The 15,835-nt window shown below is 39.4% G+C and overlaps 1 protein-coding gene across 1 annotated transcript in view; it reads left to right on the top strand.

Annotated features, from left to right (window-relative positions):
• Positions 1-15,835, top strand: part of LOC129766260 (uncharacterized) — a 200,417-nt gene that overhangs the window by 117,403 nt on the left and 67,179 nt on the right. Inside the window, exon 3 of the mRNA XM_055766777.1 lies at positions 180-235. Coding sequence (XP_055622752.1) covers positions 180-235 — 56 coding nt within the window. The remainder of the gene's footprint in view (positions 1-179; positions 236-15,835) is intronic.

Consider the following 15,835-nt stretch of genomic DNA (forward strand, 5'->3'; position numbering starts at 1 on the left):
CTCCGCTCCACTTTTCGTTCGGGTCAAATGTTGGAATGGGTTCGAACAAGGAAAGGAAGGGAAAGAGGGAATAAAAAGGAATTATCGACCATTTGTACCCTAAAATTCCACTCACTTTTGTCCACGTTGAAATCGATTTTAATGTTGTGTACATCTTTTTCCATCTCTGTCATTCACAGGACGAAGACAATTGCGACGGTGCCAATTGGGGCGACAATATGTCCAATTATTTAAGGTTAGTTGACAGCGCGAATGACGGCCGATTTACGATGATATCGGATATGTGATTTTTTAATGGCGTCGTGTTTTCAGCTTGTGTTGATCGGTTGCAACGTGCATACTTTGCCAATCAATGTTCATGAAACGTTGATATATCGAACATTACTTTTGTTTTGATTTTTGACAACGATAGTGTTAGCAGGTCCTATCAAACATTATTACATTAAAGTATGATAATAGAATTTTTTAAATAAACATTGACGTTAGAATTGGTTTATCATCATTCGTGTTCTCTAGTTCACGCTCATAGCGATTCTTGTTTATGATCAAACTTCAAAAGACGCTCCGATTTGATTTGTGATACTAATGCTTTTACACGGTTTCCAAATATCCAAAAGTGGACTCGCATAAGTGATTGTCATTCAAATACTAGGTTCCCTATGATGATAGTGACTCACTATCCAGCCGGATACCGGATATTTGAAAAAAAATCTTATTCTCACGGGAAAATTCAATTCACACGTGATTAAAAATAAGGTGTAATTACTGACATGTCAAAGTGTTATTGAAATTGAGCTATTATCAACTCATATCATCAAAGTTCTCTTCAGCTCCATCGTTTTCATTTCGTTTAAAGTTTCGTTGAAGACGACAATGAACTGTTATTCTTAGAAGACTCATCTCAAGATATTTTTGTAAGATGATTTTGATTTGTATGATTTTTTGTCTGCCTGTTTACGTTTAGAGAACACCTAAATGATCTGACCTGAACCTCGGGTCTAAAAAGGTTACAATCAGATAATTTTGATCTTCGAAGTAAGTTCGGTGTTCTTTGTGTAGTATCGTCCTTATCCAAATACTTGTTTGATGCAGGGACATGTGGAATTACCTTGAATATATAAAAGTCCAACGCATTGCTCCAGCAAGTCTAACAGTTGTTGAGTCTACAACTTAGGGAATTTGTCGTCGACCATAACAATTTCGATTTGTAATGAAGTAAGTGTACCCCCTCTCATACCACCATCCCTGAAGACAGTTCTAAGTTTATTTTCAATCTCAATGAAAATAATGGATTGCTGATACATGTAGTATGGGGAAGTCCGGGCAAGACGCCCATGTTAAACAAAACAGGATGGAACATGTATTTTTACTACATATTTCAACGTATCTTCACATCCACAACGTAGCCACGTTTGTTTTCTTTGTAATGACATGAGCAAGAAACGATTACGAATAGGCTAACCAACAGCAATAACGAGAATTATAAACATATTACACCATTCTCAAATATGCAAGGTAACATGCGCATAATCGTGTCCAAAATGCAGCACAACAACGGGTCAAAATGTCAAACCGACATTGAAGCGTTTATTTTGGATAATTCTTGATTCACCGTTTATGTCTTCCACTTTCGTTTTGTTTCTTCCAGTTAAAATCATCAGATGAACTCGAATTTACGAGGCATTTTTGTTGTCGATTCGAAAACGCCGAGGAAATTTAAATTCAATATTTTTGTTTACAATCGTATTAATATGTGCCGCTGTTCATAAAAATATTGCTACATGCCGCTGTTCACAAATTGGCTGCCAGACTTTTGGCTTTTGTATTTATGAGTGCTTATTTTGATTCTATGGTTTGCATTATTCTCGCGTAACTTTTGAAAAGGTCCAATGTAACATTTTCGTCAACTCGAGAAAAACGAAGTTGAAGACCCAAACATTATCCCGCGAATTGTCTTAAAAGCTTTCGATCTTTATCGCTTCTTTCACCACTAGCAGTCAAGAATAACTCTGAAAAACCAATCGTAACTGTTGTTCCGTGATTTGAGATTAAAGTTGAAGACTAGGAGCGAAAAATGTTACATTGGACCTTTTGACTGCCCGCATTTGCACATTGGACATATTACGTTGCACGATAAGAATTTGAAAGTAACTACTAAACAACAATCCAAATAACAGCATTTCATTCTAAAGGCAGATTATTATTGCTATCACTCGTCGAATTGCACTAAAATCGGTAACAACACCTGTAAGAAACAAAAACTCAAAACGACCGAAGTACGACTTCGTATTGTTTTGACTGCTTTGTTACTTCGGACGTTTCGGGCGTCGGAGAAAAGAGGCGTCCGAAGTAACAGCCGGGCGCATAAAATCCGAATCTGTACATTGGATATTTTTTGTATCGGCGGTAAAAAGATGAAGAACATAGATACGTGAACGATTGTTTTTGTAATACATTCAATGATTGAAAACTAATAGCGTGCATCTATTAACTCGATTTGTTGACATTTGTTACATAGGACCTTTTCAAAGATTACGCGAGTATTCTTAATCATGGATGGATTTTAGTAGTCAGAAACATTGAAATAATTTTGTTCATTCTGGTTCTTATCACATAATACAAGAAAAGATATCTGAAAATAGTTTTATGCTTTTCAGAAACCATCTGGGTATAAAACAATTGCAGAAAATATCTGATTGATTTGGTAACACTGTAATTGACTAACTCTTTCTTAATCTCCATACCGGAGCGATATGCCCCATTATGAGATGGATTAGAAAATTGCATTACCACATACCGCTACAATTCCCGTTTTTCAAAGAATATTACAGCTTTACTAATTGTTGTTCAAGGTATCAAACGGTTTTTATTACAAAAAAATGAAAATAGTACACAAAAATAGTCATTAAAAGAAAAAAAGTGTAAAATCGAGTATTTTTTTCTCGTGCGGTTGAAATGATCAAAAATTGAAATGGTGGTAAAATGAACCATTACACATATCAGACAGATTTGGCTACCGTGAGAGAATTTTATTTTATTTTACTGTTTTATTTATTAATTTTTTACATTTGAAAGTTTCATACCTAACACGGTGTCTCAAATAGCTTCAAATGTTCTAAGAAGAGGATAATGAAGAAGTATCAATTGGTTTATAGTTAAATTATTGATGTTTGAGCACTGGTTCATTTTACCAACCCTGTTTATTTTAACCTCATCTAATGGTATACAACACAACATATGTCGTGACAACGACTTTGACTAATATACGTTTGAAAACTCTTAATGAATCGTTACATTTTTCGTAGAATTACCCCCCTATATAGAAATCAAATACATAGTCCTATATCAAAATAAAAAATACGGGTCTAATGTTTTGTGATAAAGAACAGAATTACCACTTTGAACGAAAATCTGAGAACCACTATATCGGTTTGACATGGAATGGCTGAATTGTTACATAACTGTTTTTTGGAATCTCAATAATTTCCTAAGATTTTTTCAATAGCGATTTTTGCTTAAAAATAGCGAATTTTTATTCAAATGGTCACCAATTTATAGATAATGCACTCGAAACGTACTGCCAAGAATACTTTTCTTCCTTCCAATCTTGTCAGATAAAACCGCTCTAATGATCTCCACAAAACCTGGACCTCAACCACGTCGAGAATTTGTGGGCGATTCTTGATGCCAGGGTTGACAAAACTAGTGTTGCCAATGAACACAACTACAGTAGAACGCCGATTATCCACGAGTGGATGATCCGCAGTTCCATAGTTCCGAGTTCCATAGTAAATTTATAGACCTTCCCGGAATTTGTCAATGAGTGCTAGGCTCATGCTCATTTTTTTGGTAATGACTTTTACATTGTATGACCACAGGTGTTCACGACCTTGTAGATGGATAGTTTAATGACATTTTCTTCACGCTGAAACATCTTTTTTCCGTGTTTGCACTTTTTTTGTCGTTTATTAGGGTAAATGATCTTGGTTTGTCCAGTCGAAAATACGATCATGGTTTGCCCACTTTTTTGAATGCTCTAATTCAGCGCTCCTGTGTCAAATAAGGCCTTCGAATGTTTCGAAACATATAAATGAAATTGCCTTTTAAATGATTTATAGTAGTTTGATAGTATATTTTTACGAAATCACATGTTTTAAAGGATTATAAAATACACCTTCTATTTGTGTCAATGCGCCCCTCATTCGAGCTAACTTTTAATCGATCACCAGATGATTATTTGGCACGTATTCAGACCTTTTCTGGATTACAACACTTATAAATATTGTAAACATCATGCTTGCTCACCATTTGTATCGGATTTACATAGCTAAACGCATTTTGATGAACTCAATTCTGATCATGAGTTGTCCAATTCAATAATGTTGTTTTGTCCACATGATTTCTATGGCAACCGCTTGGCGCGCAGCAGTTTGTTTATGTTTGTTTATGGTGTGCTTCGCGCATAGCAGAAGTATGGTTTTTCTGTGTTGATTGTGTTGAGGTGAACACTTCTAAAATGCCCAAGAAAAGGCAATATTAAGAAGAAAGCCTAAATTATGAATGAATCAATATGATGACAGTAAACTCAAGCAATGATAAATGCAACATCTAATTGTGAATTCGAATGTTTTCATTCAAAAATGGAGATTTCTAAAACCGGACAAACCATGATCATTTTTTTGGGCAAACCATGATCAGAGGTGATCAAACCATGATCATATTTCTTCTTTAAGGAAAATCGTTAAAAAACATAAAAATTTTAATAATTTCAACACCTTATGGTAGTATTAGCAACTAGAGACTTGGGGCTTTTCAACAAACCCAAACTCGTATCGATTATGTGTGATTTTCATGAAGAAAAATCGATTTGCATCTACTAGTTGCGTAAAAACACCCCAAATTGGACAAACCAAGATCATTTACCCTACGTTATACGCGGTTTTCGTTGTGCACTGTGCGCTTGCCCGACTATTTCTCGGATAATCAGGGTTCTACTGTATTTTGGACCCCTTGAGCAGAAACTGCAGACTGTAGGCAGCCCTAGAAAGAGCTGTATCCACCGCACCGCATACTAGGCTTGGATCTGGAATTGAATTATAAATCTGGATACACTTGAGAGACGAAGGTGTATTCAACAAACCACTTTCGTGGCCAAACTGCTTTGTGGTGAAATTGATGCGTCTCACTAGTTCGAGAGGATGAACTTTCGTCCTACCAGCTGAATTCCAAGATCCTCATATTTGGTGCAACCGCTTCCGCATGGTTCTTCGTTCGGTCAGCATGAGCCGATTATGGGAATGATTCGTACTTTTTTCGATTTTTACGATTCAGAAACAGGATTGTGAACTCCGATGTGCTTAATATTGTGTTTTAATGTTTAATTTAAACATAATTCAAACAATAAACATTCCATTATTTGTTCAAATGAAGTCGCCAACAATGAGGTTTAATTATTTCTAATCGTAAAAAATGATCAAACTTGAATCTTTGATTTTAACAACACTACCGCCACCGCCACTCCTATGTATGTGAAGCTCTCAAAATTTCCTATTTCACTACATCCAAATTCTACACGCATGCCACTTGTTTCGTATATTGAGTTACCCTTCACAGAAAAAAACATAGCTTTGTTCATTCAAAAAGTGTCGAAAATGCGCGTTGCTGCTCGAAGCTCTGATGACACTTAAAATGAGACAAGTGAGATGTGGTTTTCGCTCATTTTCACTGAAATCGAGGAAATGTAAACTAAAAAGGTATGTCTCCAATTATATTCCCACTGCCGCATGAAATCACAAAAATGTGCAATCTTTGTATAGGTTTTAATATCTATTATCAACATTAAATTTCACTATCTGACGCATTCAATGTAGTTGCAAATAACATAGAGTAACCTAAAAAAAAATATACATTTGCGGTAACCGACTCTATACCTCGAAAAATATAAACTCTCGCACTATTCATCAAACTCGTGTGATCATTCTGACACAACAGCTTCGGAAACAAACATAAAAAAAACAAATCATTAGAAATCCCATTTCGGATGGCGGATTCGTGCATGAAAACGATTTCCACGCGTCACTTCATCGACTCCATTCAGTTTTCTGTGTCACATTCCTCTAATCACTACCGGCGTTTGATGCAAACAAAAATGAATCGCCAGTCGCACGTTCCCTTCCCTTTCCCCTTCCAATGCACGCACCAAGAGGCTGTGAGTATGCGGTTTCCAAACATACCAACAAATTGCAACGCCATGCTCATTCCCATTCTCGCGCTTTCATAGCATGGAAAACAACAGTCCTGTGTTGGGATGTTTAAAATTTTAACCCATATCCGGCTGAATCCCGCGTGTTTGGCAATCCCATCGTTTGCGTGTTCTCAAACGCATGTGGTAACCGCGCTTTTCTAATATAACGACGAGTAATTGGGAAAAAGTGGCGGCGTGAATATGGCCGCAAGCGTTGCGGGAGGCATTAATCAGGCGAAAACCAAGGACGATGGCAACATCCTAATGCCACACAGGACAGGACGTCTACACGCAACCGGTTAAATCTGTTGGATAACACACAGCTTGTAAAAAAACATTTAATGTTATGGTGGGAGCTGGAATAGTTCGTACCATTTTCTATGTTTAAACATTGTTGTTACCGCGATCACCTTGCGGACCTTGGGAATCAGTGCTTTTGATTAGGAGATTGGAACGATACAACTTTATTCTCCTTCGAGTATAATAGACGATATTCGGAGTGATGGATAGTTTTTGTATATTGGACTTTCCAATGTAGGCTAAGACCGATTTGCCTATTCCTATCGGTTTTATAACGCAAAGCGGGAAGATGAGTGGGTAACAAAATAGAAAACTGTCTTTGATAAAGATCGGCAGATCACATCCGGATGCTGCGATGGGCTGATAATAATGATACGTTAGAAAGAGTATGCTATCTAGACCTATTCGAGCAGTTTGGCTTGTCCATAAACTACGTGTTGCGTGAACATACCGGCCACCGTGAAAAAGGCGTCTTTTTAACTCAAACCTTTCTACTATCCTTCCGTGGTGGATGCCGATCTATCAATGAACTATCTAAAAAATTCCCTACGTCTGATCTAAACTGATTCTATAAGAAATTAACGATTGTAATTCACTTGATTACATTATGCTTTAATGTCGTCACTGCAGTCACTGCTGGAATGCTCTGCTCCTCCTCTGATGTACACGCCCAGATTCCTATATTTTCGAGCAGTTATGGACACCATGTCGGCCGAGCGACGAAAAGTGCTACAAAAGTGCTGGAATATTACCTCACCTTGCCTCCCGCAGGCAACAATGTCTATAGTTTCATCTATAATTTGTTCAAGATAACTTGAACAGAGCGATCATTGTAGCTTTGCTTTCTCTCTTTCTCGCTAAGCTGTCATTTAAAACAAGGCGCCTAGAAGTATATCCTAAGGTGGGCCAACTTGCTAAAACCACTCTTCAGCCATCTTGGAAGTCTACTGTGTTTTGTTTGTAAACAAAACACAATACGCTAGTGCCGAAGCTCGCTCGTGATCAGTCTGTCTCTTTCACGCTACAAGCAAATAATTCCCCTTCCCCTTCTCACCTAGTACCATAGACCCGTCTTTATTTAAAACTCGAAAGCGAGCGACATTTAAAAACAAAACATTGAAGCAGTGGTTGAATGGTTACAACAGCAAAAGGTAATTTCCCAAATCAAATGACTTGCTAACACGGTAGGCTTATATTTTCATTATGCTCAAAAGTAAACTTCATCTTATTTCAGCTGTTGCGGCACAAATTTCATGCACCAAACCCGTCCTGGAGAACATGCAGCTGGAACACCAGTGATTGAAGAATGATTAGCGAGGATGTGAATAAGATGAAACGATTAATTACGATATATTAGGCTGTCAAAAAAGTCCTGCGGTATTTTTTTTTGAATTGTAATTTGTTCATAAAATTAGTTAAAATCATCTGTTTTAAGTCAAATATGCGCCGTTTTGTTCGATGACTTGTTCCCAACGAGATGCCAACTTCATAATACCCCTGTTATAGAAGCTCGCTTCCTTATTGGCAAAAAACTCGGATAGCCAATTTTCACAGGCCTCTTTTGTGGCTAACTTCTGACTACCTAGCTCGTTCGCCATGGACAAAAACAGGTGGTAGTCGCTTGGTGCAAGGTCCGGACTATACGGCGGATGCAAAAGAACCTCCCATCCGAGCTCCCGGAGCTTCTGGCGCGTCACCAAAGAAGTGTGTGGCCTGGCGTTGTCCTGATGGAAGACAATGCGGCCTCTGTTTATCAAAGATGGCCTCTTCTTCATGAATGCTACCTTCAAGCGGTCCAGTTGTTGGCAGTACAGGTCCGAATTGAGCGTTTGGTCATAGGGAAGCAGCTCATAATAGATTATTTCTTGACAATCCCACCAAACACACAGCAGAACCTTCCTGGCCGTTAATGAGGGCTTGGCCACCGTCTGAGCCGCTTCAGCGGGCTTCGACCACGATCGTTTGCGCTTCACGTTGTCGTAAGTGACCCACTTTTCATCGCCAGTCACCATCCGCTTCAGAAACGGGTCGATTTTGTTGCGATTCAGCAGCGATTCACATGCGTCGATACGATCAAAGATGTTTTTTTGCGTCAACGTGTGTGGCACCCATACATCGAGCTTCTTTGTGAATCCAAGCTTCTTCAAATGGTTAATAACGGTTTGATGACTTATCCCCGATATATCTTGGCCGATGCTACGGCTGCTACTATGCCGGTCTTTCTCGGCTAATTCAGCGATTTTGTCGCAATTTTCGACGACAGGCCTTCCGGAGCGTGGTGCATCTTCGACGACCTCTACACCAGAACGAAAACGTTGAAAACATCGTTGTGCGGTGGAAATGGAAACTGTATCGGGTCCATAAACTGCACAAATTTTATTGGCAGCTTGAGATTCATTTTTGCCTTTGTCATAGTAGTACTGTAAAATATGTCGGATTTTCTCTTTATTTTGCTCCATATTTGCGACACTATAACTCACGAACGACTTAACCAAACAAAACACTGTCAAGAACTATATTATAGCGCGCAAAAATACCTTTCCAACAAGCTATAGTTATAGTCCCGTGGCCGAGTGGTTAGCGTCATAACTAACATGCCGGGTGTTCGGGTTCGATTCCCGTTCTGGTCGGGGGAATTTTTCGTCAAAGAAATTTCCTCCGACTTGCACTGTGATCACGCGTATTTTAGAGCTTGCCACTCAGAATGCATTCAAGGCGTGTTATTTGGCATAGAAATCTCAACTAAGTACTAATAAAAATGACGCAAGTAATACTACGTTGAGACGGCGAAGTTCCTCTAGGAACGTTAGTGTCATTGAAGAAGAAGAAGAACAAGCTATAGTATGACTCGATAGAATGAATACACGCTACGCGCTTACAACCTCACCTCGCGGAAATACCGCAGGACTTTTTTGACAGCCTAATATTACGGCTAAACGGAGGAGGATAAATAGAATGGTATTACTAGCGAAGACGAATGGTATTACTAGCGAATAGAAGATTAGGCTTTAAAATTTATTTTATTTCAGCTGTTGCTGCCGCTCTTTCTCTCTCATTATAACGTATGAAAATCCCGGCCGGTGATGTTAACGAATTGAATGAGGAGGATGCTTCGAATGATGATGGTATTACCAGATTATCAGCTTATCGTCTTATCGTCTTATGCTTATAATAAAATGATTATAAAGAACGCTTTTCTGCACTTTTTATTTTAATTTTCTTGAACACAAACAAAGCTATAATAAGATTCAAGCAGTGCTGCGATCGGTCGACGTGGTGCCAGATTGGCATATCCTTGGCTCGTAATTGGTTGTCGAATACGAAGGGTAGGTCGACAAAATCATTGCAAAATGGCACGATATCGGCATCGTTGTCGACACCATTTGTTGGGACCGATTCTACACAATAATGTAGAGTGGGCGTGATCATACTGCTGATGTCGTCTTCTGTCGGATACTCCTCGTCGGTCTGTTTTGGTTTTGGTTGCGCGTTTTCGAGATCACATCTTGACCTTGCTTGTTTGTGTTGGGTTGAATGGGTGGTTCATCATCGTCACTTCGTCGCAATCCTCCGTATCCTGGGTGGCTGCATTCTCTGGAATAGAACATAGGCGGCTTATTTCAAGAGTAATTGAATAAAAAACAAACACTTAACTGGGTTGGAGGCAACCGGCCTCCGCGGGTCCGAAAATCGGACGTTGACCGTTGGCACCAAGTACTGAGCGTAGTTGTGCATCGCTGATTGACCATTCCTTTGGTGCAGGCTTGATGGGGGTGGATTCCATTGACGATTCATTCTTCCAAGTGGGGTTGTGTCCGAAGTCAGCCTGAGTTTCTTCCCTTGGTTTCAGCTTCTCCTGTTGCAAAACCACAAGTCTCTCCGACATATAGTGGATGCGATCGGATTGGCATTTAACCGGTAGAAGGCGTTTACTCATTGACGGCTCGGATTTGTCGGTTGCAGCACGTGTCATCGTGGAGGGTGGTTAAGGAGGACGAACATTCCGTTAGTTTTTTCGAAATTCAATATACAACGAAGACTTACATGGATGGGAGGTCATTTGACCCCCCAGCGTTGCGCAGTGATACTGCGATCGTTAAAAGGATCCTAGTTTCCTTCTTGAATGCTGGCAGATGATTCTGGATCTCCGTCAGATTCGTAAGTTGGTAACACGCAGAGCTTCGCGGTGGCACTCCGGAACTTCGTCCGGACCGTTACCATATGAATGTGGTTGTTGTTAGCTCTGCATACTTGTGTCACGCGCCCTAGTCTCCACTTGAACGATGATGGAATTTTGTTCTCAAAGAGGACCATCGTGACTGGACTGACACTTGTTCGCTGCTGGCTGTAGCGTGTTCGATAACAGTCAGAAAGCTGTCAAGATAGAGCATACTCATATTCCGAATAAGAAATCGCGAAAATCGCCCCCGCATCGCGGAATTCATCCGCTGAGCTTCAGCATTTTGATGGTCAAGCAGATAAAATTTGAGGATTAGATCAGTCAGCACATACATATCTGAGTGGATCATCAGATTCCGCTGGTAACACGATACTGGAGTATTCCGTAATCGGCCACCGACACGCGCTATGCCGTTAAATAACCATCGCGAACTAAATCTGCTAAATTTTGAAGGAATCGATCATCCCGTGCAATCTTGATGAGCTTTTCTGTTGCCTCGCGGAATTCAGGCATAGTTATGAGTTCATTACGTCGGCCATTCCGGTTCAGTGGCTTCGAATTTTGACTAATTCACGAAGCAATATATTTGTACCCAGGAGCTTCGTTTTATATGAATACAGCAAAAGTAATTCGTTGGTGGGTAGTTTCTGAGCCGGTAGCACAAAGGATGTTGTTTCTAAATGGTCCGGAGGACGCTTTCGATGTATTGGAGTACTGAGTGACGACCAAAGTCGGGACGGTTGTCGAATGCTTCTAGTCGTTGACTGTTGGAGGAGATCGTTTAGGGACACTCCAGTGTTTGCTGCACATGATGCTGTGAGCACCACACTCAACTTCGTGGTGATATTGTCTGTTCGAACGAAATAATGGTCTGGTAGATAGTAGGTTTGTAGTTTTGGGTAAGGGTTGAATATAAGCGTTTCATCTTGGCGATTGAATGCTGAATGACTGTCCCTCAGGGCAGGATGGGCGAGAAGTCGTCGTTCTATGAAACGACGAGTAGCAATTTGTTTCGAACTTCCGGGTTTGGCAAATGTTACTTTTGGTTTATGAAAAGCGACGACGAAATGACCGTTGGAATTACGGATTGTGTTGGCGAAATGATGTTGATGTACTATCAAGGTAGCATGATTCGGTATCCCCGAATCCAGCCAACTGTTTCTCGATCGTGGAAGTAGAACAAGCGAGATGGGCGACAGATGATGGTATCCTTCCAGAGACTACCCATCCTAGTGCAGTGTTTTGAAGAAAAGGTGCTCCGGGACCGTTTTTTAGTTGACCGTCAGAAGGTTACTACGCCGAAAATCATATCGATCGGACCGGGTTGTCCAAACGAAGAATCCGCTAGCACGATGTCTGATGGATACTTGAATCATGACACGGCTATTTGGCGAATTGGTTCGTTGATGCAGCATCGTATGACGGTTTTGGTTGCACACATGGTAAGCTCCACTCGAACAGTGTTTCTCGAGATGTGATGGCGAAAGACAATTAATGCAAAGCGCATTACTTTTGGTGGATTCGAACCGCTCGATAGCGGTCGTTTTGCGAAACTTTTCACACTGGAACGGTGAATGGTATGACTGTTTGCAAAAGGAGCAGAAGTGTTGGAATGAGAAGTGGAAGACAGGCTAGTAGGATCGGATAATCGAGGCTTAGAAGCGACAACAGATTGGAGGACCAAACTATGACTACGTAGGAAATCGATTAGTTCATTGTACGTAGGAACATTGCTTGACCTCCGATGCGTCTCCCAATTACACATAGTTATGGGATCAAGACGAGAACTGAACATGAACACAAGAATAGTACTATAATCGTCCGGATGCTCATCCAACTTCTCAAGCATTTTCAGATTTCGCTCATACTCATCGATCAGCCTGTTGAGAGATTCATAACATTCTTTTTTCATAGGCTCGGCTGTAAAAAGAGCTTCTATGTACGATTTTACTAGGAGGTATTTGTTCTCATACCTCTTTTATAATGATTCCCATGCGACAGAATAGTTGGCTGATGTAACCTCAATTACTCCGATCACACGCTTAGCCTCTTCAGATAATGATGAGACTTAGTACGAAAATTTGTCTACATTGCTGAGCTGAGGTGCGGAACTGATCAATGATTTGAAAGTATCCCTAAATGTGGGCCATTCCCTAATGGATCCGTCGAAATGCGGAAGTTTTATTTCCGGAAATTTCACTCTTTACTGTAAGGTATTTGTAGCTGGTTGCACGACCATTGCGGTAGATGATGATGGTTTTTTTATATTCGAAACCAGAAATCCTTTGATTTTCAGGTACGTGAGCTCAAGTTCAGCACGCGTGGATTGATATACATGTTCGAGTGATTCACTGGAATCTTCTTCTTTTATGTGGCATTGCTCTAGTGCATCATTATAATCATCCGATGACTCCAACTCTAACCTAACACGCTTAAATTCACTGTATATTTCCTCTAGATATTCCTTCCAGGCGTCTAGCATATACTTATCCGTTTCTTCGTTGTAGCTTCCTATGGATCTATCCACATTTTTAAGAGAATCTATGCAAAAACGTCCCCGGCGGGAGAGCTTATTGAATTCAATCGCCATCTTGACTGCACTAGAACAATCGATACCACCATCTGGTGAAAGATAGTTTACGACAATTCTGAATGAGCTATCCCAATTCCAGTTTCCACTTCAGACCCTACATACAATTTCATTGTGTGTTAGTTTACTGCCAGTGTTCATTATTAAAATTAGTCCAGGCCCACCAAACGCGCGCGAGGCTCAAACTTTCGTAGACAACGCTCGTTTTTCTTTTTTCTTTTTAATAATCTACAATACAATAAAAAAAACATCATCATCATCAGTACGAACACGGCAGTTTGAAATACCTGTAAAATGTTTTTAAATTTCAATAATTAATAAACATAAAACAATTAATTTGCAAAAAATTTTCGAAACCCTGTTTATAAAACTGATTTAACGTGGAAATTACACATTCGCTTAAACTCTGCCATTGTTGCCGCCAGTCTTCCGAAAAACAGTTACACATGTCCACGCGATGTGAAAATTCCATGTTTTTGTTTGAATACGAACATGATTTTCGCTAGTATTGAATGTCTATCCCAAACACGAACAATGATTCACATACATAAACATGTGAAAACAAACACGATGTTCATAATTCATGAACATTATGTACAAACATATCACCCGATGTCGCAGTATTCATTGCTTTCGTTTCGTTTCTTTTCATACACGGAAAGAAATTATTAATCCCAAAACATTTCTTCGTAGAATACTTTTTCACAGAAACGAACTTGAAATTTAGTTCGCATTACAAAAGTTGCTTGAACTAAGAGGCTATGAGTTCATGCACATTTTGCAATAATCCTTGGTTTCGTGCAAAGAAAACATTCTCTGAATAGAAAGAAGCTTTCTATGAGAATTTTTTTGCGTGCATGTTGGCAATTGAAGTCTGGGGAACCGACTGCACAGCAGGCGACGTCGTACAAATGCTGACCAAAAAAATAAATACCCACAAATTAGTATTATATGCAACCTTCAGCGGCACACAGCAGAACCAGCAGAGAAATTTCAGCGGCTAAAACACACCATTAATTTCTCGATGTTATCACAAACTGAATGAAGGAAAAAACTAAAAGCTACACTTACACTATACTACATATGCTATGTGTGCATGCGATTATATCATCCTTTCTTCTCCTCTTCTTCGCTCGTTTTATAGCTCGGGTCGCGAACAAGCAGTATTAGCCTTTTGTAAATATTCAAAGATCCAGTCAAAATCGTTGCTCCCGTGGTCGAGTGGTTAGCGTAACGCCTAACATGTCACTGCTGAATAATTCTGGTACTTTATATTCGATTAAAATTATAGAAGTATTGTAATCAAAATTTGTTGTGGGTAACTAAACGTCTCCGCCACGCTCTATCTAATTTTAGTACTTGTTGAAATAGCTAATAATAGCGAATGTTACATGAATTCAATATATAAATTGATGCGTGCACTGAATAATTTTATCAATTGTGAAAAACTCTGATATCAATCGACGTTTATTTTGTTCAGAACAGATAAAGAGGTTTATTTTATTTGCCCAATATTTTAGACGAAGCACCCATTGTCATGATAGGAAAGCATTTTTTCCATGTTAACATACCAACACACCACGCGTTGAGGGGTGGTGGTGTGGTGTCCGATTCGCTTCTTCTACTCTACGCACTGCCGGTGCTTGGGGTGAAAATACAAGAGAAACTGAACATCATGTGAAACATTAGGATTAAACATCGTATGTCCAAACTTACTACGAATACAAACATGTCACAATTTCAAACATAAGTACGAAAAAATTATGTTTGTATTCAAACACAAAACTGCGAACAGCAGCGTGGACATGTTTATCCCGGACGCAGTGTTTTTTGTGAAACATGGAAGACTGGTTGCCGCTCATTTTATTTCCCTGGGCATCGAATTGAAAAAATGTATTCCTTTGTATAGCAACGAGTTCTGCGACCTACTGAATATAAAGTTAGGTCTTCTTGCATCATCCGCGTTTCTAGTATTGTATCTATGAACATCACTTCCTCTTTCAATTCGATTACACAAACATCGAGGCAGCATACCTTTTAAAATTTTAAAGATGAACACCATTGTCAAATAGTAAATTCTTTGCTTCACAGATAGCCACTGTAGCGCGTCCAACATAAAATTAGAGGAAGTGTATCTAAGACATCTTAAAAACGCATAATTTTATTTTGTAAACGCTGCAATCTCGTTAATTGTGTATTGTTTGCAAGGAATAGGATCGACGAGCAAAAATCTATGTGCGGTGAGATCAATGATTTATAGAATTTAATTTTACTGTTCACTGTCAGTTCCTTTTTCAAACGACACAAAACGCCGTACTTCTTGGCAATCTTCTTGATGACATTATTAATGTGAGACTTGAAAGTTAAATTGTCATCAATGATAACTCCTAGGTATTTGATTTCATTCACGCGTTCTAATGTCTCACCATCTATTTCAAAATTTACGTCAATACTGGAGTTTGCTGAACCAAATTAGCATGTATTTTGTTTTGCCAACATTCAATTTCAATTGTTTGAATTT

The sequence above is a fragment of the Toxorhynchites rutilus genome, chromosome 1 (assembly GCF_029784135.1).
Source record: "Toxorhynchites rutilus septentrionalis strain SRP chromosome 1, ASM2978413v1, whole genome shotgun sequence".
NCBI lineage: Eukaryota > Metazoa > Arthropoda > Insecta > Diptera > Culicidae > Toxorhynchites > Toxorhynchites rutilus.